Source organism: Corvus kubaryi, unplaced genomic scaffold (assembly GCF_017639235.1).
Source record: "Corvus kubaryi isolate FWS band 111438036 unplaced genomic scaffold, C.kubaryi_AGA036_p1.0 37397, whole genome shotgun sequence".
In the NCBI taxonomy this organism is placed as follows: domain Eukaryota; kingdom Metazoa; phylum Chordata; class Aves; order Passeriformes; family Corvidae; genus Corvus; species Corvus kubaryi.
The window spans coordinates 20009474-20032987 of record NW_024581136.1 but is presented as its reverse complement, the minus strand read 5'-3'; the positions used below and the strand labels follow the sequence as shown (position 1 = coordinate 20032987).

The window sequence follows — 23514 nt, the reverse complement described above, 5'->3', positions numbered from 1 at the left end:
GAATTAACGAATGATGCATGATAGTGATGAATAACAATAAGCGATGTACTTTTAAAGCCGATCTTTTGGCTGTACAGGTGCGCCTTTGGCTCTCTGCCGAAGCAGCCGCCCGTACCGCCCCTTTTGCTGTTGTCTCCTAATTGTCCCTTTTCTTAAACTTCCCTTCAAACTTTACAAATAGCGAACCTCGTGTTTCACAATTTGGGGCCCGTACGGGGATAAAGGCTCAGCTCTGGGATCTCCCGGGGAACCCAGAGCAGGGGGGGCCCCCGCCCGCTTTTGGCGGCCTCGCTTTGTGTTTCCCGGCGGGGTCAGGGGGCTTTGCAGTCAAACACCCGGAGCGCAAGAGAGGAGACAAAGCAACAAGAAAGGAAAGAAAAGGCTCCCTGAGGTACCGCGGTAATTAAACACGTAAAATCTTGTGCACCAAGACTCCGAGAAAGGTGAGTATTTTTTCTTTCCTCTTTTTGGGGGGTTAAGGGGGAGGAAAGTGTGTGCATGAGACGCGGGCTGGTTACCCCAGAGCTGCGAAGCGAGTGTGGAGCCTCTGGGGCTGCGGCTCTGCTCTGCCGCGAGGGAAGCAGTCAGCAAAGAGCTTCTCTGGGCACCCTGTGCCAGGGCCTCCCCCCTCACAGGGAGGAGTTTGGGTTAGAATATTTGGGTTTGGGTTAGAATATAAATCCATGTCCAGGATGGGTTTGTTAATTTTTTTTTTTTCCCCAAAGAAAAAATGCCTTCAGAGTTGTGGAATTTTATTCTTCCAGGCATTTGTGTTATAGAATGTGCTGAACTATTTGTATGGATGAAGTGAATACAATTACCCCAGATTAAATGATTTGCTGCCAGTTAAGAGCCTGGTGCTATAATATTTAATCGAGAGCTCTTTAGATTGGTGATTTGTTCACAAACAAAACATAATGCCACATGTATATGAAATAGAAATAGAGAGACGTGTAAGCCATGACTGAAGTAATACTGGGGCTAAGCTTCCCTTCCTTAATCCCTGATATCATCCACCTTCCCCTTTGAAAGGATTTCTAATTGAGGGTAGTATTTAATTATACAAACAAATACAGAAAGTTTAAGGGAAATTATTATGTAAAGGAAAAAGGGAGAACTTTCCCTTTTTTTCTGTGTAAGACACTGGAGAGTTTCCCTGCAGACAGCTGCAACCTACATTGACATTTTGGGTTCCTTTTTTTCCCTAATCCTGGCTGCCCTTGATTCCAGAGGAAAACAATGGGAGGGGAGGGAGTGCTGGGCGTATTTAAAGCACAATCATGGGAAATGCTCCCATCAGCACAGAGCCCTTTTCCTTCCCCTGGCAAATCCTCTGGCTGTGCTCCAGGCCTCTGGATGCACGAGGCTCTTCCCTAAGGGAATTGCTAACAATATGGAAAACTCCTGGATCGCAGTGGCAGCGCTGGGAGGGCGCAAGGAGAGCTCATGCAAGGCCCCAGATGCACTCTCTTGGTGCATTCAGAAGGTGCTGCTGGGGGAGTTACACTGCTTTTAACAGCTCAAAAGGTCAGAGATTTCTTTTTAATGAATTCCTTTTCCCAGCCTTCTTAAATCTAATGCTCAACTTTGCATATTTGTAGTGATTGCAGGGTTTGAGAGGCAGCAGGGTAAATTTGATTTAGGTACAAATTCCCATTTCTTAACAAGACAATTAAAAGGGGGGTGTGATGTTAATATTTCACTTAGTTGGAAGAGGAAATGCCTGGCAGTCCCAGGGGAAGAGTCACAGGCACCTGTGCTGAACTCACACAGATTTTTGGCAGGAATGATCTAATTGCTCATCATGGGTGGAATAGAAAACATTTCTTACCCAAATGAAGAGAGGGCTGGCTCAGGAGGTGACATCACTGCAATCAAGGAAGGTTGAAATGAGCTGGAGAAGGTAACAGGAACAGGTTGTGTGTTAAAAGAAATGTGAGGTGGTAGAAGATCAAGACCAAAAATCAATCCAAGTGAATTTTTCGTCCTGTTATTTCTGCAGGGTTTCCATCTGTTTCCATCTTTCCATTTGCTGGGTTTGTTTTCCAAAGCAAGGGAGGGACAGGAGTTCAGGAGAGTCTAGTTCAGGTCAGTCTTGCTGATACTTGAAGCAATTCTGGTTTCCCTGGTCAATCTGTTTAATGAAGGATGTGGGGACATTTAATTGTGGCCATCCAATAGCTGAAGGGAGCCTGCAAGAGAGCTGGACAAGGACCTGGAGTGACAGGACAAGGGGAAATGACTTTAGACTAAAGGAGGAGAGATTTAGATGGGATCTAGGGAAGGAATTGTTTTCTGTGAGGGGAGGGGCTGGGCTGGAATTCCCAGAGCAGCTGGGGCTGCCCCTGGATCCCTGGCAGTGCCCAAGGCCAGGCTGGACACTGGGGCTGGGAGCAGCCTGGGACAGTGGGAGGTGTCCCTGCCCATGGCAGGGCTGGCACTGGATGGGATTTCAAGTCCCTTCCATCCCAAACCCTGCCATGATCCTAACCCAAAGACAGCCTGTCTATGGAGCCAGCAGTGTCTGGGGGCTAAAGCACCTTTACAGCTGCTGATCAGAACAGAAATTTCAGACATCAGCTCCTTGACTTTATCCCAGTTTTTTCTTGCTCATCCCTTAGCTGAGAGGTGGTGGGAACAGTCAGCAGGAGCATCCCCAAGCCCTGGGAGTGGGACGCTTTGGGAGTGGGACTTTTGATAACTTTTATTGGCTTTGTGGCTTATCCTGAGACAACAGAACCAGCAATAAATTGTCACTTCAGGGCCAGCATTCGGTGCCAGCTCAGAGAAGCCCAGGAGGCTGTGGCAGGTATTAGTAGTGAGCACCCAGCACAAACCTTGGAGCAGGATCCTAGGGTAACAATGCTTGCCAAATCTGTTTGCAGAGTGCACAAAGCAACAAGGAAAACATTGCAACAGCACCAAGATTTTCTCACAGATCCAGCACAGCATGCTGCCTCAGCAAAGCTGTTTATTGGTGCTTTGCTTCCAGCCCCAGCCTGGGACTGAGCCAGGCACTGCATCCATCGGGATCGGGATGCTGTGGCTGTAGGATAAACCCCCAGCCAAGGCCCCAGGGAGCCAGTTATGCCATTTGGAATCCATTTCTTTTTCCTTGATTTCCTTAAAGATGTGTGTGGGGAGCAGTGATTGATCCAGCCACTCTTCCCAGTCCCGTGGAATGTGTGTTTCTTTTCCATTTCCTGGGAGCACTCGGTGTTTGGGGCTTGCTGGGCTGCGAGGAGCTGCTGGACTCCATCCACAGCCACTATCAGGCATTATCTCCTGATAACTCCCTGAAAATCCCAGCCCTTTGGTTTTGTAGGAAAGGCACTTTTCCTGTGGGGCACGCAGGGTGTGAGGCTGGCTGTGGGAAATATTCCCAGGGAGGAAGGAAGGGCTGGCAGTGTGCTGACAGCAGCACTGCTCTTTCAGGTGCCGGTAGAAGAAGCTTATAAAAAGCTTCATTCTTGCTTGGTGAGCAGAAAGTGCAGGAGAATGGGCTGGGAATGAGTGGAGTAGAAGCTGAAATGATGTTGGGACAGCTCGGGCTGGAGGCAGGAATGCTCAGCAGGGAAGGAACAGGCAGCCTTAAAACTTCAACATGTGAATTTTAGACAAGAAAATGATACAAAGCTGATGAATTCTGATCAGCTTGCAGCGTGGCTTTGGAAAAGTGACTTTGGAAGACTGACTTTGGAAAAGAAGCCTTTGGACTCCTGAGGGTGCGGAGGTGGAACCCTGACTATGCGAGCTGTGATTTGACTTTTCTGGGGGTGCCATCCCTCCTCCCCAGCACCAGCAGAGCAGGGCTTGGATGTGCCTCATCCCACCCCTTATCTCCAGTGCAGCTGCTGGCTCGAATTGCCCAGAACAATCAGGTCTTAAGAAGTTATAAAAGCCCTCATCAGTTGTTTCTCCTCTTCTGGTGGGGATGTAAACATTGAGAAGCCAAGCAAAACAGCCCAGTGGTTGCCAGTGCTTGGCCAGAGCCCGAGAGGCTCATTCCCAAAGAACTGAGGAGGAGCTCCCCAGCAGGCTCCATGGAGATTGGATACAGGGCATGCAGCTGGAGATTTGGAGCCAAGACCTGCCCCAAAGCACTCATTGCTGGAGTGGAACACAAGATAGTGGGATTTCACACAGTTTGCCAACAAACTAAAACAAGGAAGCGAGCGCTCCAGATCCAGGATGGATCTTGGAACTTGGCACGGCTCTCCAAAGCAGGATTTTTATCTGTTCCCTTTGCTGAGTTCAGTTTTCCCTTCCCATTTTCCATTCCCTATCGCTTTCCAGAGCCATGCACTTGGCACTTGTTGTTAGATGTCAGATATTTGAGCCTGGAGTTGTATTTTCTCGGAATGCTTTGTGGTTGTGGATCTCGAATTTCCAGAACAAAACCCCGCATTTGCTTTCCAGATAAGAGAAAAAAACCCCAAACTTCATTTCTTTTTCTCTTCAGTTTCTTCTAATCTGACTTCATCTGCTGGTTCCCATGCAGGGCAGTGGTGGAATCCCCAGCCCTGTTTAAAAAGCCTGTGGATGTGGCACTTGAGGACGTGGTTTAGTGGTGGGTTAACAGCTGAACTGATCCTTTGGAGGCCTTTTCCAAATGTAGGGATTCTGGGATGACTCTAAAAGGACAAAGAACTTGTAGCTCGGAAGGGTTTCAGCTCCTCTGAGTGTAGCCAAAGCAGATTGCACAGGAGATGTCCATGGCCAGGTCAGTATGGTGGGAATTCCTCCCCATCCAAGGAGATCATGGTTTATGTGTCCAATTACAGTCATTGCAATATTGGTATCTTTGAGAATGTTGTTCCCAATGGAAGCAGGGAGAGGAAAAATCCCATGTGGCCTTCCCATGTCTCTGGGATCCATTCCTCATGCTGGTGGTAAGAGGTGGATGGCATTTAGGATTTGCCTCAATGGAAGAGGTAAATATAGAAATAAACCAAGTTGTGAGGGAAAGCTTCTCCAAGCACAGCATAATTTCCACTCAAACCATCTCAGAACTTTGCTTTACTCTTTTCCTTATGCTCAAACCAGGTTTTTTTCAAAGAATTCTCTTCTTTTCCTCCTTTTCAAGGAATGAAGTGGAGCCCAGGAACAGCTCTGACTCAGGTGGTGAATGCCCAGCACCATTTTTCCTGCCTTGTGGGAAGAAGGTGAGTCCTGGAGGTCCCCTAAGAAATGACATTTTCCAAGCCAACAAAGCTGCAATGACCTTTCCTTGAAACTCTGGGCTGGGAATAATTCCCTTCCTGTTTCCTCAGTGGGGATGAGCTGGCTGTGGTGCCAGGAAGGGTGAGGGGAATATTTCAGTTTCTCACCTGCAGGACTTGTGTTTATTCACTTGTCATTTATGGGGAACAACATGAACCCACTTGTTTCCTTCTCTCAGGCCATGAATAATATCAATGAAATTGTTTGCACTTGGAAACCACAAGGTGGGGAGCTCAGGGATGTAAAAATGCAAAGAATTGTCATCTGGGAGTGAAAGTGTGAAATCAAGTGTTGAGCAAGATGCTTCTAAAGGAAACAATATTTTTTCAGGATTAGATCACTGGTGATTTTTTTCTTTGCTGTGCAGAATAATTGGTCATTCATTCTTTGAAGGAAGTAAAAAAGAAAATTGCACTTCATCTTCCTCTCCAGCCCCTTCCTTTAACAAATAGTTAGACAGTCATGTCTTGTCCTCTAATTTGAATTATCACTTTGTGAAATGGTTTTTTCCTCCCCTCTCCAGCTTGTTTCCAATTTTTTGCCTATAAGGAAATGATTCTGCTCCTCCTTTGCCACCCTTTTCTCTTTTCCTCTAAATTGGAGCTTTCTGTAATTTTTCCCCATGGTATCACTTTTTTGGGTTATGAAGCAAAGCCTCCTACTCTGAGATAAATCTGGATATGTGGAGATGACTCAGGATTATTGGAATAAGAGTGATTTTTTAATTTTTGGTTTCATTTTGAAAGGTCTCAACCCAATGAGAATATTTAACATAACCATGTCAACTACAGCAATAGAATTGAATTGAATTTCCTCAGATCCAAGGCCTAGGAGAGCTGGTGAGAAGGAATTCCACAGGGGGGGGAATGAATTTGAAAGTGGGATCAGGTGTATGAGCAAAGGAATTAAAGTTCAGGGAACAACGGGAGCACTGAATCAAGTGATTTGCTTGGAAAGTTCTCCAGGCTGCAGCAGAGAGAAGGAAAGAAATCCACCGCAGTGGCCCCAGGTGTTGGAAAGTCTCCAGCAAAGTTCAGTCACTGCAGGGCAGAGGAAATGGCCGAGGAGGAACTGCTGGATGTGCAGAGATCCTCAGGCTTGGGCAGGGGAAAAGCAGGAGTCTGGCAGGAGATGTGCCTTTGGAATAAAGTAACTGAGGGAGACAACCCAGAGCTGAGAGGGGACAGCAGGAGGCTGCAAAGAGGAGCTTCTGCTGGATCCTTGGAATGTGCGGCAGCCTGGGTGCTGGGAGCAGCCCTGCATTTGGGAACAGGATGATTTCTGTGTGGGGAATGTGCACAGGGATGCCAAGGGGATGGTGCAGCCCTGCCACGGGGTCAGTGGGAAGCAGCTCCCCTCTCCCATCCATTTCTGTGGTTCCATCCACTCCCATTCCCAGAGAATGAGGAGCCCTGGTGACAAAGAGCTCTCCCTTGGCCTTCAGCCAGAGGAGGGAAGCAGAGCCCTTGTCCAGGGTGGGAACTTCCTTCATTCCCAGGGCACTGAGGCTGGCTGGCACCAACCTTCAGCATCTGATTCAGAACCAAAGCTTCCTCCTGAAATTCCAGGGCTTAGCTATGAAATCCTTCATGTCCATCCCGCTGGGAGAAACAGGACAGTTTTAAGAAGTTTAAAAGTTATGAGAATGCATCTTTTCAAAGATGAACTCTCCAGTAAATGCTTTGCTTCAGTGCCTCTCAGGCAGCTGTAGTTGTTCAGTATTTCCACCAAATAACCTGGAGATTTTTAAAACTTAGCACTGTTAACATCCACCAGGAATTTGTGTATTCTGAGGAAAACAGGCACAAAGGGAAAGTTGTGCATGGAGCCAAGTTCAAGTGTTACCTGGTAATTCAACCATAGTCCCAAAAGCCCAAAGCTCTGAATTCCCAGAATCACGGAATCCCCGACTGGTTTGGGGTGGGAAGGGACCCTAAAATCACCCAGTGCCACCCCCTGCCATGGGCAGGGACACCTTCCACTGGGCCAGGCTGCTCCAAGCTCCGTCCAGCCTGGCCTGGAACACCAAAAACTCCTCCTGCAAGCCCTGGTGTGGCTGAGAAGCTGCACATCATGAATGATGCTCCTACCCTCCTCTCCCTGGGGGTGTTTTTCACTCCAGTAGCTGGCCTGGCTGTGGGAGAAGGAGCCTGGTGCCAGGTGCCCTCGGGAAGAGCTGTGTGATTTCAGGAAGGAGGCAGAACAGCGTTGAGCAGCAGCGTAGGACAGGGAGCCATGAACCCACCCGCTCGGTGCTGCTGTGACCCGGCAGAGGGCAGGAGCTGTTTGCTCTGGCACAGAGTCCCCTCCAAGCACAGGAGCTTCCTCAGGCCAGGATCTTTGCTCTCAGGGAGATTTATGGGGCAGAAAGGCTCCCTCAGCCGTTCCCCAGCACTTTGCAGAAATCAGACTCGTCTTGAGCTGGTGCATAAAAGCCCAATAATGCTTGAGTGAGGCAGAGAGGTTTGTAATAACCCATTCCTCAGCAGGTGGAGCGATGAAACACTGTTTGCACGCCTGTGTGTGACAGACCCTTCATCCTTTGGGGGGAAAAGCACGAGATTTTGCCTTGAGAAAATGGATCATGGGGTAATGATGGTGGAGTCAATTTAATCACGTGAAATGCAGCTCCTGCTTCGTTGCAGTTTGGAAGCATCTTCCCAAAGACAGCAGTAACTCAGAGGAGCTGAGCCTGGAAGCTCATCTTTGTTTCCCAGGAGTATTTACTGCCCTGAGTGCTCCTTGCACTTGATTGATCTAGGCAGTGCAAGGAGGGGAGGCCACAAGCACAAGGATTTTATGGCCCCTATAAAGTCCTGTACACAGGTTTTCCTCCATTTGCTGCTGTTAAAAGGAGCATTTAGGATCATATGGCACTTTAAGTGCTCTGATTTATGGGGAGGCAGCAATTGCATCTGTAACAAACATTCTAAAGCCTGAGTTTAAGAGCAATCCACTGTATTTATTTGGGACATAAACACTCACCTGCAATGCACGTGGGAATCAACCTGGGCTTAACTCCCAGAAACATCACAGCCACGAGCTTCAGGCACCAGCAAGGTCAAAGCCAAGGTGAAGGTGGATGTGACTGGGGAGAAGGGCAAATATTGGGAAACAGCAAATGGAAAAGAGCCTTTTTCTCCTGGTAAATATTCTGGATGCATGGCTGTCGTATCTTACTCTCCTACGAAGGGCCTGATGTTACACAGGACAAGATAAATACAGCCCCAGGCTCGTTTAATAGGAAATATTTAAGCACACAGCCAAGAAAAGAACATGAAAAACCCACTGAGAGCTCTGAAAAGGAATATAATAAAACTGCATGTGTTTCAGGTTCACGAAAACTGCCTCGTGCATGAGTGAAAGCACGGGAACCCTTTGTGGCTCTGGCACCTGCTCAGCTCTGCTCCACATGAGGGATCATTGCCAGTACTGAACTGATGATGCTCAGTGGGTGATTAGGAGCAGCAAAGGTAATAATTTTTAACTGATTTAAGTAGCTTTCTAGCCAGTTTAAATAGTTTAACCCTTCCACCTTTACATGTTTTTGTATGACAGTAATAGTGTGGGAACGTGGCATGGATGAAATTGAAATTATTAGGAATGAACGACTCAGAGGGACAGTAACACTTCTCCATTTATTTCTGAAAAAGAAGGAAGTCGCTCAGAGTAAGCAAATTCAGAGGAATCTCTGGTTTCCCAAGGGAAGTCAGAAGAGAGGACAGGGAAAACCACGCCATAACGAAACCATGAGCTTGATGTCTTCAGGGCAGCACAACTCACTTGGGTAATGACTGAAAGAAAAAAGACAAATTCAGGGTTCTTGAGTTTAAATTACGAGAGAGATCTGAACAACATTCACCCTTTGAGGTCACATGGTTTTGTGCCTCTGTTTGCACAGGAAAAGGGAGGAGGTTCTTGGCTCTTTTCACATTTGTTACACATTGAGACAGGAGTGACACAGTGAATGTCTCCCAGTCAGGAGGCCTTGCCCTCTAATGCTACAGGTTAATAAACTCAAATGGGACAAGAACGTCATAAACCAGTGCTCAAAATCCTCCTGGTAGCACCGCCGAGACTCAGGATGCCATTCTGGGCCGAGGATTTCTTTTTCCAGGAATCCTCTGCCACTGCACTTGGCACAGCCAATCCCCCAGGGCTGCTGGAAGCTCTCCGAAGTATTTCTGCAGAGTCAATTTTTCAGAATTTTTGCAGAGTGAATTTTTGGGTCTTCAGTGTACAAAACTCTGGGACAAAAGTTTGCAGGGTGAAATCCCGATCCAGAGATTGTGGCATTTTTGGGCAATTGATTAAATGAAGTCAACCTAACAGGAGTTTTGGTAAGGAAATCCCTAAAGCCTCTGCCAGCTGTTCACTTCCATGCTTTCCCTTGGAATACACGGCTGAATCCAGGCCAAAATATTCTCATCCTACATCAGAAGTGGCACTTTATTGTGTTTAATATGTTTATTCACTATGTGGCTTTGCCTTTGTGAGAGTCAGGGAGATAAAATTTGCTTTTCTGGATCTTCCTTGAAATAAAGGCTAAAATGGATCCCCAGTTCGAGGAGAAAGCTTCTGTGGGATCCTTTTGCCAAAGTGCTGGCATCTTGTCACTGCCCATCTGAGTTACTCATTAGCTCGGTTTGAAATCCATGTGAGAATAGTTTAAAGAATAAAATCAAGGAATTGGTGTTAAAATGTCACCAGACACAGATTTCTTTCCAAAGTTCTCTCTTTTATGTGTGGATATAAATTGTCTCCCTGGAATTAGGAAGCTCGAGGTGCTCTGCAAGGTCAATTATCTTTGAGCTCCCTCAAGTGGCAATGAAACCTTGGGGTTTGTCACTGGAACCCTCGAGTTTTTTACAAAACCCCTCGAGTTTGTCACTGAAATCCTTGAGTTGGTCACAGAAACTCTCAAATTTCTTGCACAACTGCTTTTCCAGCAAAGCCCTGTAATTTAAGACCATGTTTTTCACAGCTGCTCTGGTAAACTGAGACGCTCGGATTTCAAGGAATCGCAGCCAGTTTAGAGCAGTTGAAAAGGATTCATTTAATAACACAGTTCTGTTTAGACAGGTCTCTGAAAAGACACGAATCAAGTGAAATGAAGCGTTTCATGTCCAAGAGCAGCTGGCAGCTGATTCACAACGTGATACCTGCATGTTTTGAGAAGTTATTTTGACTTTCTTCTATGGTTCCTTAGCAAATTCATGACAGAGTAGCTGGACGGTGAAATGTCTTGGCTCAGCACATCAGGTAAAACACAGCCCTTTCCTTTCTACACTGTGAAAACAGAAATAAATCCTTTGAACTAAATCACAAGTTCATGTGATTAATATAAAAAAATACGCCTCATTAAGAGCGTATTTTATTGAAAAAGAGCATATTTTTAATGAAAAAGCAATTGCTGATGTGCACACAGGATTTGGGTCATTTTGGTGCAAGAAGATGAAATTTGGTGGAAGGTTGGAGCTTCTTAAAGTAAAAAAAACCACCTTTTTCAAGGGTTGGTCTAATATAGGAAGAACTTTTTGGAGCAAGAAAAAAAGACTTTGGAGAAGAGAAGCCTTCCAGTGTCTGAAGGGAGTTCCAGGGAAGCTGGAGAGGAGCTGCTCATCAGGAGCTGGAATGCCAGGACCCAGGGAATGGCTTCCCAGTGCCAGAGGGCAGGGCTGGATGGGAGATTGGGAAGGGATTGTTCCCTGGGAGGGTGGGGAGGGGCTGGGATGGAATTCCCAGAGCAGCTGGGACTGCCCCTGGATCCCTGGCAGTGCCCAAGGCCAGGCTGGACATTGGGGCTGGGAGCAGCCTGGGACAGTGGGAGGGGTCCCTGCCCATGGATGACCTTTAAGGTCCCTTCTAACCCAAACTATGCTATGATTCCATGATCCCATGACTTTAGCACCCAAAAAGAGAACAATACAGCCATTTTACAAGCTGTTGCATTTCCCTGGATGCTGTTTGCGGACTGGTTGCAGCCTGGCCCTCAAACTCCATTTACATTCACATTCACATTTACGTTCACGTTCACATTCACATTTACGTTCACATTCACATTTACGTTCACATTCACATTTACGTTCACGTTCACATTTACATTCACATTTACATTTCATTGTTTAGCTTTATTTTAAGTTCCCATTTCCCACCCTCGCAGGCCCCAGGCCCGGCGTTGCCGTGGCAACGGCGCACGTGACCCGCGCGGGTCACGTGGCGGGCGGGGCGCACGTGACGGGCGCTCACGTGGGGCGGGCGCGATGGCGGAGGAGGAGCGGGCGCTGCTGGGCGGCGATGGCGGCGATGGCGGCTCCCCGGGGCCCCCCCGCGCCCTGCCCGCCGCCTGCGACCCCCGCCGCCTCCCGCACCGCCTGCTCGTCCTGGCCCTCATGTGCTTCCTGGGATTCGGTGCGGGATGGGCCTGGGGGGCTGCGTGTGGGGGGGTTCCGGGTGTGCGGGGTGCCCGGACGGAGCGCTGAGCCGTCGCCTTCTCCCTGCAGGCAGCTACTTCTGCTACGACAACCCGGCCGCTCTGCAGACGCAGGTTCAGCGGGTGAGTCGCTGCCAGGGGGCTTTGAAAAACAGGGAGAGTGACCTTTGCCATGGGCGTGGAGGAACGGGGCAGGGGGGAAGGGCTTCCCGCTGGCAGAGGGGGAGGTGGGATAGAGGAAGGAATTGTTCCCTGGGAGGGTGGGCAGGCCCTGGCACAGGGTGCCCAGAGCAGCTGGGGCTGCCCCTGGATCCCTGGCAGTGCCCAAGGCCAGGGTGGAGCAGCCTGGGGTGGTGGAAGGCGTTCCTGGGGTTGGAACAAAATGAATTTTAAGTCCCTTGCCACCCAAACCAGTCTGGAATTCTGTGAATGACAAGCAGTGGCCAGGTCAGAAATGCACTTGTTTCTACACGGTTTGCTTGGATATTTATTCTGTGTCCCTGCAGTTAGCTCAGGAATAATCCCTTTTATAATTCCCCCGGTGCTATGCAGGACATGAAGGTGAACACAGCCCAGTTCATGGCACTCTATGCCTGGTACTCCTGGCCCAATGTGGTTCTGTGCTTCTTTGGAGGTTTCCTGATAGACAGAGTGTTTGGAATTCGGTGAGTGCAATGTTTGTGTCGCTCATGTGCAAGGAATGATGAGCCAAAAGCGCAGGTGAGGTTTAAGCTTTATATTATAAAATTTTTCCGCATTGCAATAAACTTTTCCAATATTTTTTCCCCACACAATTTAGGATGTTTTAACAATATAGTTGAGCTTCCTTTCCTTTATAATTTAAATAAATTTGCTTAAAAAGCACCACCTTGCACTGCCTGTTTTCTAGGGGAGCTGTTGAGCTGCACAGTTTATTACAGAGACCTTTTACTGCACATGCACCTCTCCTTGTTTCCCTGCTGCAGGTCTAACACAGTGTTTTGTAGGGGAAAAGAAGATTCTGGTTATGCATGAAGTGATTTGATTTTATTTTCTTTCCAGGCTGGGCACTATAATATTCAGCATCTTTGTGTGTGTTGGGCAGGTGAGTGCAGGGGAGGGGGTGAAGGATGATGAATTTGTGTTCCACATTAGACAGCTGAGGACTGGAATGGGAGAACCCTGGGTTGTGCTGGAGTATCTGGGAAAAGGGAATCTTGGAATGTGAGTGAAATCATGGGAAGGAGCCACATGTTTGATGTGGAATTGGTTGAGGACAGTCCTGGGTGGGCCAGCTTGGATATGATGAACAGCAGAGGGAGCAAGGACCAAAAAGCAGAGCAGGAACTGGGTGTGAAGTATTTCTGGGAAGGGAAAAGCATTTCTGTTCCTGTTTTTGCACGGTTCTGGTTTGTTCCATACCCGAAATGCACAATTATCGTTTTCCTTCAATGCTCTTTGCAGGTGGTGTTTGCTCTGGGAGCACTGTTTAACACTTTCTGGCTGATGGAAGTGGGCAGATTCATATTTGGGTGAGTCTGGAAGAGCAGATTTGTGCTCTCTGAGGTAAGGCCATCTAGAGAACTACAAAATCCAACCCTAGAAAACGCTCCTGGAAAAGTGCTGCCTCTTGGAGACAAAATGGTTGGATTCTGAGACCTCTAAAGCTGAGGAGTGCAAGATCTTTGCTTGCTTTCTCTGTGTAACTTAAAAACAAAAAATAGGACCTTGCAGGTCTTGCTGAACCAAAACCTGTGGAACCACCAGTGATTCTTAAATCACTGCAATTCTGTTCCTGAATCTTTGTTTTCTGTTGCCTTGTGTATAGAAATCTGCATTCCTTCTGCCTGTACACAACCAGGTTTCTCTGAAATTCTGCTCTTGCTCTTGCCAAGGACCTCGCTGCTTTGCCTGCTGCATTTTAAACGTTTTCTTTTGCTTTTCAGGATAGGTGGTGAGTCCCTGGCAGTGGCCCAGAACACGTATGCAGTGAGCTGGTTCAAGGGCAAGGAGTTAAACCTGGTGTTTGGATTGCAGCTCAGCATGGCCAGAATTGTAAGCTTGCACCAGTGCACAGCTGAGAACGAAGAGAGGAGTTGTGCCCCTTCTTGTAGGGCTCCTTTGGAGCAGCCTGGGGTGGTTTTAAGCTCTGCAGGTGTTTCCCTGGTGGGGCAGTGAGCTGCTCTCTGCTGGGGCTGGAGGATGTTCAGCCTGGTGCTCATGAGCAGCTGCCTCCTCTCAGCTGAACTGCTCTTAACTGGGGGTAGTCTTGGGGTTGCAGCCATGGATCCTTTCTGGGGGCAAAGGGAGGGGAAAAGGTGCTTGCTTCTTCCTGGTGCCTGTCAGGTGGGAATCCTGTGTGCTCTAGTACATTAAATTCAGCTCAGTTTATGAGCTCGTGCCCGTGGGGTTTATGCACTTCTCAAGTCTTGGTGAAAACCCTTCCAGATTGGTATAAATTTAAATTTGTGATGTTATATTGTTGTTGCAATGATTGATTTGTTACCAAGCCAACAGGGAATCATTTGTGTCCTTTTCCCTGCTGGTTTAAGTTCCCTGGGTAGCGTTTTCCCTGCTTGTCTCCAATAAACCCTTCTGCCTGATGTTCCTGTCGAATCCCTGGAGCTGGGAAATGCTGGGTTCTTCACATGGCTCTGTTGTGCCTAGGGGAGCACGGTGAACATGAATATCATGGGATGGATCTACTCCAGAGTTCAGGATCTCCTGGGCTATGCTGGCCCTAGCACCCTCGGCCTGGCTCTCCTGATAGGTCAGTGATGTTTTGGGTTGCTGTCCACCTGCATGTGTGTTAATGATTTATTAACCACTTAAAAGCACTTATTAACCACTTAAAAGCAGCACAAATCTGTTTGAGCCTCAGAGGAGCAATTCCAGCACCCTTTGTATCATGTTCTCATATTCCCTCAGGTCACTGCAGCTGCTGAAATGCTGTGGCATTTTTGGGGTTGCTGAATTCAAGTTTGTGTCTTGTGGAGATGAAATATTTCACATGCTTTGAGCAAAGGAAAGACTTGCAGAATTTTCTGAGGGGTGTCAAAGCTTGCCTGTGGTTGTCTGGTTGTAAAAGCAGAATTTGAACAATTCTGGGGTGTGTTCCCTTCCCTCAGAGCCATGGGCATGGAGACCCTGGTGTTGGGAGTAAGGCCAGGCTTTGTTTCTGTCACTGCAAGGTGCAGATGAGGAGCTTGGCTGTGCTGAGGGGGATTGGTGGTCGTGTTTTAAATAAAATAAATGTATGTTCATGTTTGTGCTCCAAGGCAGGTGTCTGCACACCTGTTGCACACCTTAACCTTTGAGCTGCACAGCTCTTGAGCCTTAAAGCTGGTGTTAAACTCGATGTGCCTTGACATGTCCAACAAAAACTGCACTAATTGGGCTGAAAAACCAAATTACTCTTTGAGTCGTTAGCTAAACGTGGTGTTGCCTTCTTCAGGTGGTGTCACTTGTCTCTTCTCACTGAGCTGTGCTTTAATCCTGGCTTACCTGGACAGGAGAGCAGAGAAACTGCTTTGTAAAGAGCAAGGGAAAACAGGTGAGTGGTGGGCCTGAGCTGGAACAGACCCTTCCAGCTGCTCTGCACAGGGCAGGTTTGCATTTGGGGTAATTCGGTGGCTGCTGCTGAACATCTTCACAGTTATCATTTACATGAATTTTTAGTGTTAAACACCAGTTCAAGAGGCAGATGCACTGTCACCTGCTTTATTTATAAAAATAGAAGTTCACACCAGTTTGTGCCCTTGCCACCAGTTCTGTGTCTTGTTGGAGTTGATCTGATTCCCTTCAGTAGGGATGCAGAACCAGGGAGCTCTTCCCTGTCAGCGTGTGGTGGCTTGAGTTTTCCATGTGGGAGAACTTAAGCCAATTAAAAGTAAATTAAATTTGAGATGCAGTGGAATCCCAGACTGGTTTGGGTTGGGAGGGGACCTTAAATCTCACCCAGTGCCACCCCTGCCATGGCAGGGACACCTTCCACTGTCCCAGGCTGCTCCAAGCCCCAGTGTCCAGCCTGGCTCTAGGCAGGAATTTCCAGCTGGTGAAAGATTTCCCTGGCCAGGTGTGTTGAACTCTGCTGCTCAGGACTTGCAGGGGCTGTGGAGCTCTTGTCCATCACTTCCTGTGGGAGGCACAGTGTGTTTGGCTTTGGCAGCGTGCATTTAACACTGGACATCCTTCAGTGAGTCCCACGGGGTAAACTCCAACCAGGCAGGGGCAGGGATGTGCTTCAGGGGGCATTTGGGATCACTGGTGTTACCCAGTGGGGATGAATGCCAGGTTTGTTCATCCTGACTGAATCCATGCTGTGTCTGCCCCACTGCAGGAGAAGTGATCAAGCTCACAGATGTGAAGGATTTCTCCCTGTCCTTGTGGCTCATCTTTATCATCTGTGTGTGTTACTACGCAGCAGTTTTCCCTTTCATCGGCCTTGGGAAGTAAGTGCTGCTCACTTTTCCAGCTATTCCTCTGGAATTTGGCCAGGCTTTTAACCAAATGCTTAAAAGCTTCACGTTGACCTGCTGAGCTTTGTGGGAGTTACCACTCTGACTTGTCAGAACTCAGGAGCGTGAGGAAATGTTTGATTTCCTGATTAAAACTGGATACAGATTTAAAACACGGGGTGGAATTTGCTGTCCTGTAGGATTCCTTCCATGTTTACAACCCAATATCTCATCTTATTTGGGTTAAATGTTGGCTGTGGACATTTTATGTTTTCCCCAAAGTATAATTTGAACAATCCTTAAATTAAAATCTGTGGAGTCTGATAACAAGCTCCTAAATTAATTATAAATGAGAATCTGGGATGTTTATGTCAAAGCTCTGTTTGATTTTCTTGTAAATGAGATTCTTGTCTCTTTGTCTAACTTAATTTTGATTTTATGTCCTTCAAGTCTGCATTTTCCTAAATAGTTTTTTTTTCTTCCTTCAGGGTTTTCTTTATTGAAAAATTCAGATTTTCCCCCCAGGAAGCCAGTGCAATTAACAGGTATATTGGAATTGATTAATTAGGAATGCTGCCAAATTTTAGGATGTATTTTTGGGCTCTGGGCAGGTGGGGAGAGATTTGGGATCTCCTGTGACTTGGATTTAAATGGAGAAATAATTTCGCATGACCCAAGGAATAACTGGGAGTTGTGGATGTGTTTTTTATTGAAAATGGATGTTCACACTGCAAAGAAAAAGCTCTGAAGGATTTTATTTTAGTATTTGGTGATTCTTTTCCGAGTGATAAAAGCAGTGTAATAACAACACTAAAAGAGCTCAGTGTTGGTCGTTTGAGGATGAATTTGTGATGTGGCAAAAATCACCCCAAAGTGATAAAACCCAACAAGGAAACACTTGCTGGGCTGTGATTCCCAGAGCTCTGTCACTCTTTCCTTGGATGCCTGAAACCTTTTGGGAATTCTAAATGATTGGGATTTTTTTGGAGGTGCTTTTTTCTCCTGACCTCACAGTTAACAAATGACTCTGGGAGTGTTGAGCCTTGAATTCTTCCTCTCCTGCAGCGTTGTGTACATCATCTCAGCCCCCATGTCCCCAGTCTTCGGCCTTCTGGTGGATAAAGTTGGCAAGAACATCATCTGGGTTCTGTGTGCTGTCATCACCACGCTGGCCTCGCACATCATGCTGGCCTTTACCTTCTGGAACCCCTGGATAGCCATGGTAACCTGCTCTTCTGGGATTTAGACCTAAATAGAAATAAAATCAGTATCAAGTATTTCTTTTATAAGTACAAAATAAGCAATGGAGTTAATGCTGAATTGTTCTGCCAGTTGGGAGGTGGAAGAGATGCCTCACTCCATTAGTAAATTCCTGTGCCAGGTGCTCACTTTTCTCCTAAAAATGGTTCTTTTGGTTTATTTCTGAAGTTTATAACTATTGCTCAATGTGCCTCTGATGTGCTGGATTGAACCTCAGTAAAAATCTGCATTACTGAGAGCAGATGCCCTGAAATACTTGTTTGGAGCTGAGGATTATGGTGCTCACCAGTGGGGCAGGGATTAAAAACTTCAGTTTTCAGGCATTTTTCTAGCGAGGTGCAGCTCTGGGTTTTCAGTCAGGCTCTTCAATTTTAATTAACAGAGTTTATTTTGGGGGTCATTCCTGGAAGAAGTTCTAAATGTGGGTATTTATTTGGAATTTCATTGCACGAGGTGTTACTTGAGCTCGCTTTTTGTCACTTTTGGGAGAAAGGGAAGGGCAAGGTGTTCATTTGTTAGAGTTTGACATCAGAAGTGCCTCTCCTCTAACCCTGTGTGCCTCTCCCTGTGTCCCCAGTGCCTGCTGGGAGTGGCCTATTCCCTGCTGGCCTGTGCCCTGTGGCCCATGGTGGCCTTTGTCGTCCCAGAACACCAGCTGGGAACTGCCTATGGCTTGTAAGTACTTCCATGGATTTGTGCAAATCCAGAGCACCAGCAGGAGCAGGGGATGGAGCAGCTCTGCTGGAGCAAAGGCTGGCAGAGTTGGCATTGTCCAGCCTGGAGAGGAGAAGCTTTGGGGTGACCTGGAGAGGGACTTGGGACAAGGGATAGAGGGACGGGACCCAGGGAATGGCTTCCACTGCCAGAGGGCAGGGCTGGATGGGAGACTGGGGGGGACTTCTTCCCTGGGAAGGTGGGGAGGGGCTGGGCTGGAATTCCCAGAGCAGCTGGGGCTGCCCCTGGATCCCTGGCAGTGCCCAAGGCCAGGCTGGACATTGGGGCTTGGAGCAGCCTGGGACAGTGGGAGGTGTCCCTGCCATGGCAGGGGTGGCACTGGATGGGCTTTGAGGTCCCATCCATCCCAAACCATTCTGGGATTCCTGACACTCCTGAACCACTGGATCTGAGCAGTTCCAACCCGTTCCTGGTTCCCAGCTCCTCCAGGTTTGGAGCAGGAAGCCCTGGCTGCTCTGGGGATGTGGCTTTGGGACACAGCACGAGCCTGGGGGGAGGCACAGGAGCTTCTGCAAAGCTGGAACCCTGCCTTCCACCTGTCCCAGGAAAAGGGGAAAGCTCATCTCCTGTTAGCTCAGTGCCACTGAGGAGCTTTCCCGAAGGAATCACATCCATGTGGTGCTCCTGCTCTGTCCTAGCATGCAGTCCATCCAGAACCTGGGCCTGGCAGTGATTGCCATAGCAGCTGGCATGATCCTGGACACCAGGGGATACCTGTTCCTGGAAGTCTTCTTCAGTGCCTGTGTTTGCTGTGAGTGTGGGACACGCTGGGAGTGGCTTCAGGAAGCTTGGTTGGGCTTTTTTATTTCCTGGAAAACAGAAATGACTCCTCTTCTAGAGGTGTCAGCTGGGGCAGTGCTGAGATGAACTCACAGCCAGTGAAGTGGTTTGGGGTTTTCTTGAAGCGTGAAGAGTTTCAGTGTTTAAAAAATGGAGTGAAAAATAGACAAATAATGCTTTTAGAGTGTAAGTTTAAAATTAAAATCCTTTTCTGAAGTACCACGTGCCGTGAGCATGGGGGATTTACAAAAGCAGAAAACTCCTCTGAGTTACAACTACCATGAAAAATCTTGGTTGTGGGTTGAACCTGTTCATTTATTGCCTAAACCTGTCCCTTTCCTTTCCCAGTGTCACTGATAGCTGTGGTCATGCTGTACTTTGTGAATCACCTCACAGGTGAGTCTCTGCAGCTTCTCTTTCCCTTTACCTCAGTCTTTACTTCTGTAAAGTAAGTTCAGACTTCTCAGTGCTCTGAGAACCCCTGTGGTGAGTTTTGATACCAAAGGCACAGAAATCCCAGTTTTCAAGGTCTCAGTGTGCACGTTGCTGCTGTTACAGGTGGTGATCTCAACTGGTCTGCAAAGAAAAGGGCAAAACTGCAAAAAGCTGCTGCTTCTGAGTGAGTACAGAGCCAGTGAATATCAGTGGCCTTGGGAAATGTTTGTCCTGGAGGGATTCAGTAGATCATTGTCTCGAGTCTGGTTTGGACTGGATTGATTTTCTCACCAGTCTGTATCAGGGTTTCGTACTCCTGCCCCTGTGGATCAATATTTGAAGGAGCAGTTATCCAGGTGTCCTTTCCTGCCACTTTTCCTCTCTATTTTCTTCTATTTCAGTGGCCTTCCAACTGAAATGTGGTGGAAAATGTTGAGTTTAAATCACAGCACTGATGTAAAACTCAGTTGGGGGTCAGATCTGTCACAAGTGCTCTTGTTACAGTGAGAAGTTTTAATTTTTAGGAAGAAAATGGGGCAGGACTTTTCAGTAAAATGGGATTCACTTCCTTTAAAAGGAAATGGAGCACTTTAGGTGGCAGAAAGGGTTGGAATAAGGAAATTTTGGCAGTTCCTGGAATAGTTTGGGTTGGGAGAGACCTTAAAGCCCATCCAGTTCCCAGCCCTGCTATGGGTGGGGACACTCCCATAGACTAGGCTGGTTCATCCTATTAAAATATGTTCATTATTCTTAATTTCACATTTTTTATGTGAGAGAATAAATCAATGTGGGGCTAATCACAGCTTGCAAAACCACACCTGTAGAATTCCAGCTGCTGCTGTGTGAAGAACATGGAATTTTCCCGTTGGAATGCTCTCTGTTCTGACCTAATTCAGCTCAGCAGCTCCCTCACATCCTGGAGCTCATTTCCTGTAGTTTTGTTGGAATTCTTTGTTTTTTAATAGGCAATTACATCTCACCTGCAGATGTTGTACATCACACAGTTGTATATATTTATATATTTTATAATATCAGACCTGTTTGATCCAGATACTTTGCTAATAAGATGTTTCTTGCAAATGGATTTATGGGCTTGTCCAAAAGTAGACTGTGCCCATATGGTGGTACTTAAATTAATCCCCAAAAACCCAAGGCACCTGTGAGCAAAGGGGATTGGTGAGGTTTGATATGTTTTTTTCCTGTTTTTTCCACACATGAATCTTGAGGAAAGCTCAAGGAAATTAAAACCTGACTTAATTGTGATGGGTTTCCTTGAACCGAAGGGATTTTTAATCCCATTTTTTTGATACAAACCCACCAAACCCCTCCCAAACCTCACAATTCTGTGTCCAAACAGAGCTGCTTCTCCCCCTGTAACAATTCCAGTGATTCCTGTGGATCTGTGGGGTTTAGGATGCCCCAGGCCAGTGTTTGCAGTAATTGTTGTCCCACTGTTTCTTTCAGAAAGGAAAGTTGAGTAGCAAACCCCATCCCGAAGTGGGAACACTTGATCAGCACCACCACCACTGAAGAAGGAGAGTTTAGGGTGCACTGTAGTTGTCTGGAAGATTCATTAACAGCTGGGCTTTGCCTGGTCCCTGCTTTGTCCCTGTCCTGGGGGCACAGCGGGGCAGGGCCCTGTGCCCTGGCTGGGCAGGGTGCCCTCCTGTGCCCACACCCCGCTGGCTGGAGGTTTCTGATCCATTTTTTGTTCTCTGGTAGAGCTCACCCCGAGCTCTCAACAGCTCACTGCTGCTCTTGTCACTGTCTTCATGCAAATTCCACTTTTTAAATGTATTTCCAGCTCTGGGTTTGTTTCCTTTCGGACACTTTGATGGAAAAAGAGCCACAAATGCTCAAATGGACATTTTTTTTTTTTTGTAGGAGATTTCTGAATTCTGAGACTGCTGAGCAGTCTTTTATTGCCTTCTTGATTCTCTTTGTATTGCAGTGTTTACTTTAAGGGATGCAAGTTTGTTTAACAGATATAAAAGTTGTTACAGAAGCTCCCTGAGCACATTGTAATCTGTGAAAAACCAAGAGATTTCTCTTTCTGCTGAAATCTTGGAATGAAATAAAAGGAACCTGCAGAAAACAGCCTCTCTGTTTCTTTACACTGAATTACTGACCCCTGCATGTCTCAGGGTCGTTAATCTGATACCCCAAAACATTTCTTAGGTATTGGAATAACCAGAATTCCCTGCTTGGCTCCACACTGCTCAGGGCAAACATCTGAAGGCACTTTTCTTTTGCAGAGCAGAAGAGCAGGAGAGGCTCAGACGGCAGAACGAAGATGATTTGGCAAAATTGCTGCCAAAAGCTGATGCCTTTAGTTTAAGGAATAAATACCTGTCCAGACTTGGAGCTCAGGTATCACTAACAGGGGGTCATAGGACAATGAAAAACTAGAGTAACGAGGGGTTTATTTTAGAAATTTGGCTGTTCCTAACAGCCAGCAGCTCCAGCTGTGAGTGAAACTCCTGGGGCTTGTTCTCAGAAATAAATCTCCCAGTGATTAAAAATCTAACGAAGGAAAGGAATCAATGGCTGGCCCACCCCAGAAGTTGAGGAATGTCTTAATTTTATTTTTTTGCAGCTCCCAGCTCATTACTCCTCCTGTTTATCGACCCTGGCCCACAGGAGTGTGTTGAAATAGCACCTTGGCCTCTGGAAAAGCAGGAATGCACTGAATTTCCTGGGACACAGAGCCCAGCACAAGCAGATGCTCCGTGCTTTGCTGCAAGCCTAGATCCTAGATTTCAAATATTGGCTAAATCTCCTCCTTCCTGGGCAATTCAGAGATCCTGATGGGAAATTCTGGCTCTGGTGGAACCTCTGAGTACTTGCTCCAGCCTCCTGTCTCAAATACTCCGTGAGTAGCTGAGTCAGTGGCCAGGATTGGATCTCCGGGTGTGAAATGGGAAAATTCCCTAATTAAATTGCTGGGATGAGCCTGGATGGAAGTGGGGCTTTTCCAGCCTCTCCTCTTGGACACCTTGGTTGCTCTGTTCCATGTTTCTGGGAGGAAAAGGTAAGGAGAAACTCCCAAGTGAGTATTTCAGAGGAAACTCCACTTCCAGAAGTACCAAAAGTGCTAACCCTGGAATTCATCCCAGCTCAGGAGCAGCAATAACCTCTACAAGCCCTAAATCTTGTGAAAACTGATATATTTTTAAGAGTTTGTGACTAAAAACTGCAAAAAGAGTTAAAACAAGAACTGAATTTTGCTTGCAGAGGGAAAAGCTTTCAATTCCCTGGTGAAACTCAGCATTTTCCCATCGTTTTCAATGGAAGGCTCCTTGCTGAACAGGGAGTTCCCAGAGCTCCTGCAGAGTGCATTTTGCTTTGGTTTAATTACTCCTCAAGGTAATGAGGGATAATTTATCCAAAGTGAGCTGATCTTGCTTTAAAGGGCAGGGGCAGGGGGTTTGTGGAGCCCCAGGAGCAGGCGGAATGTTCCTGGGGTGACTCCAGGGACTCCTCGTGTGCCACAAAACGCTCCAGAGCCTTTGGAAATGTTTGGCTGTGGAGAGAGGAGTTTGTTGGGATACAAATATTACATTTTACGTAGAATGTTTTATTTTTGCCTACAGTAATTTAAGCAGAACTCAAGGTCTTAAAGCTGGTTTTGAGAGAGACTTTGCAGTGCAGATTTCTTTGATGCTCCTGGAAAACTCTCATCTTCCTGAAGGGCTGTTTTGGGTGGAAGTTCTGGATTCTGAAGGACAATTGGCAAAACAAAGCAGCAGCGTGGGAACTTCCTGCCCCCCTGAGCTGTGCTGGTTTTTACTGGTCCTTTCTGGGCTCCTCAGCACTAAGGGGGTGGGTGGTTGGTTGGTTTCCTTGCAGACTGTGAATTTTGGGTGTTTTTAAATAAAAATGGACACTGGCACCTGTGCTTTTTGGCTGTTGAGGGTTCTGGGGTTGCCTTTGGGAGTTGCTGGGGCAATTTTTAAGCAAAGTTTTGTTTCCCCAAAGGGGTGGAGGGTTTGGGGGAATTTTCTCTTTGAGGATCCGAAGGCAAAGCTGCCCCCACTGATGGATAATGAATTTTTCTTGGGGAGGGAGAGAAATAAATTGAATTTTGCTCTTCATCTTCTGCTTCTCTTGAACTCTGACATATTTTGGTTGGAGAAACTCGTCTGCTGTTCCCTCGAGGTTGGCATTTCATGCATGATCCAACCCTGAAGTTCCTGTTTTCCTTCATTTTCG

The 23514-nt window shown here is 47.1% G+C and overlaps 1 protein-coding gene across 7 annotated transcripts; it reads left to right on the top strand.

Moving 5' to 3' along the window:
* The first annotated feature begins 106 nt into the window (after positions 1-106).
* MFSD1 (major facilitator superfamily domain containing 1) lies at positions 107-23194 on the top strand. Of its 7 annotated transcripts, XM_042042105.1 has the most exons (21): positions 1885-1903; positions 2003-2088; positions 5087-5165; positions 8557-8696; positions 10302-10485; positions 11727-11779; positions 12209-12321; positions 12698-12740; positions 13100-13167; positions 13582-13690; positions 14303-14405; positions 15090-15188; positions 15975-16086; positions 16581-16637; positions 17158-17314; positions 17930-18027; positions 18726-18838; positions 19216-19263; positions 19426-19486; positions 21558-21672; positions 21899-23194. In XM_042042105.1, the coding sequence occupies exons 5-21, from the start codon at positions 10464-10466 to the stop codon at positions 21956-21958; spliced, it is 1431 nt and encodes a 476-aa protein (XP_041898039.1). In that variant the 5' UTR covers positions 1885-1903; positions 2003-2088; positions 5087-5165; positions 8557-8696; positions 10302-10463; the 3' UTR covers positions 21959-23194. The 7 variants fall into 7 exon arrangements, 6 of the variants coding, with proteins under 6 accessions (XP_041898040.1, XP_041898038.1, XP_041898039.1 ...); XM_042042106.1 differs by lacking the exons at positions 1885-1903; positions 2003-2088 and adding an exon at positions 107-443 and having other exon boundaries at positions 10306-10485; XM_042042104.1 differs by lacking the exons at positions 1885-1903; positions 2003-2088 and adding an exon at positions 107-443.
* The last annotated feature ends 320 nt before the right edge of the window (positions 23195-23514 follow it).

Bases quoted from the DNA above. Each gene is read 5' to 3' on its own strand.
- MFSD1 (XM_042042103.1), top strand. From the start codon at position 11,487: ATGGCGGAGGAGGAGCGGGCGCTGCTGGGCGGCGATGGCGGCGATGGC. The intron at 11,635-11,726 runs GTGCGGGATGGG...TTCTCCCTGCAG, and splicing joins CATGTGCTTCCTGGGATTCG to GCAGCTACTTCTGCTACGAC. The intron at 16,087-16,580 runs GTAAGTGCTGCT...TTCTTCCTTCAG, and splicing joins CCTTTCATCGGCCTTGGGAA to GGTTTTCTTTATTGAAAAAT.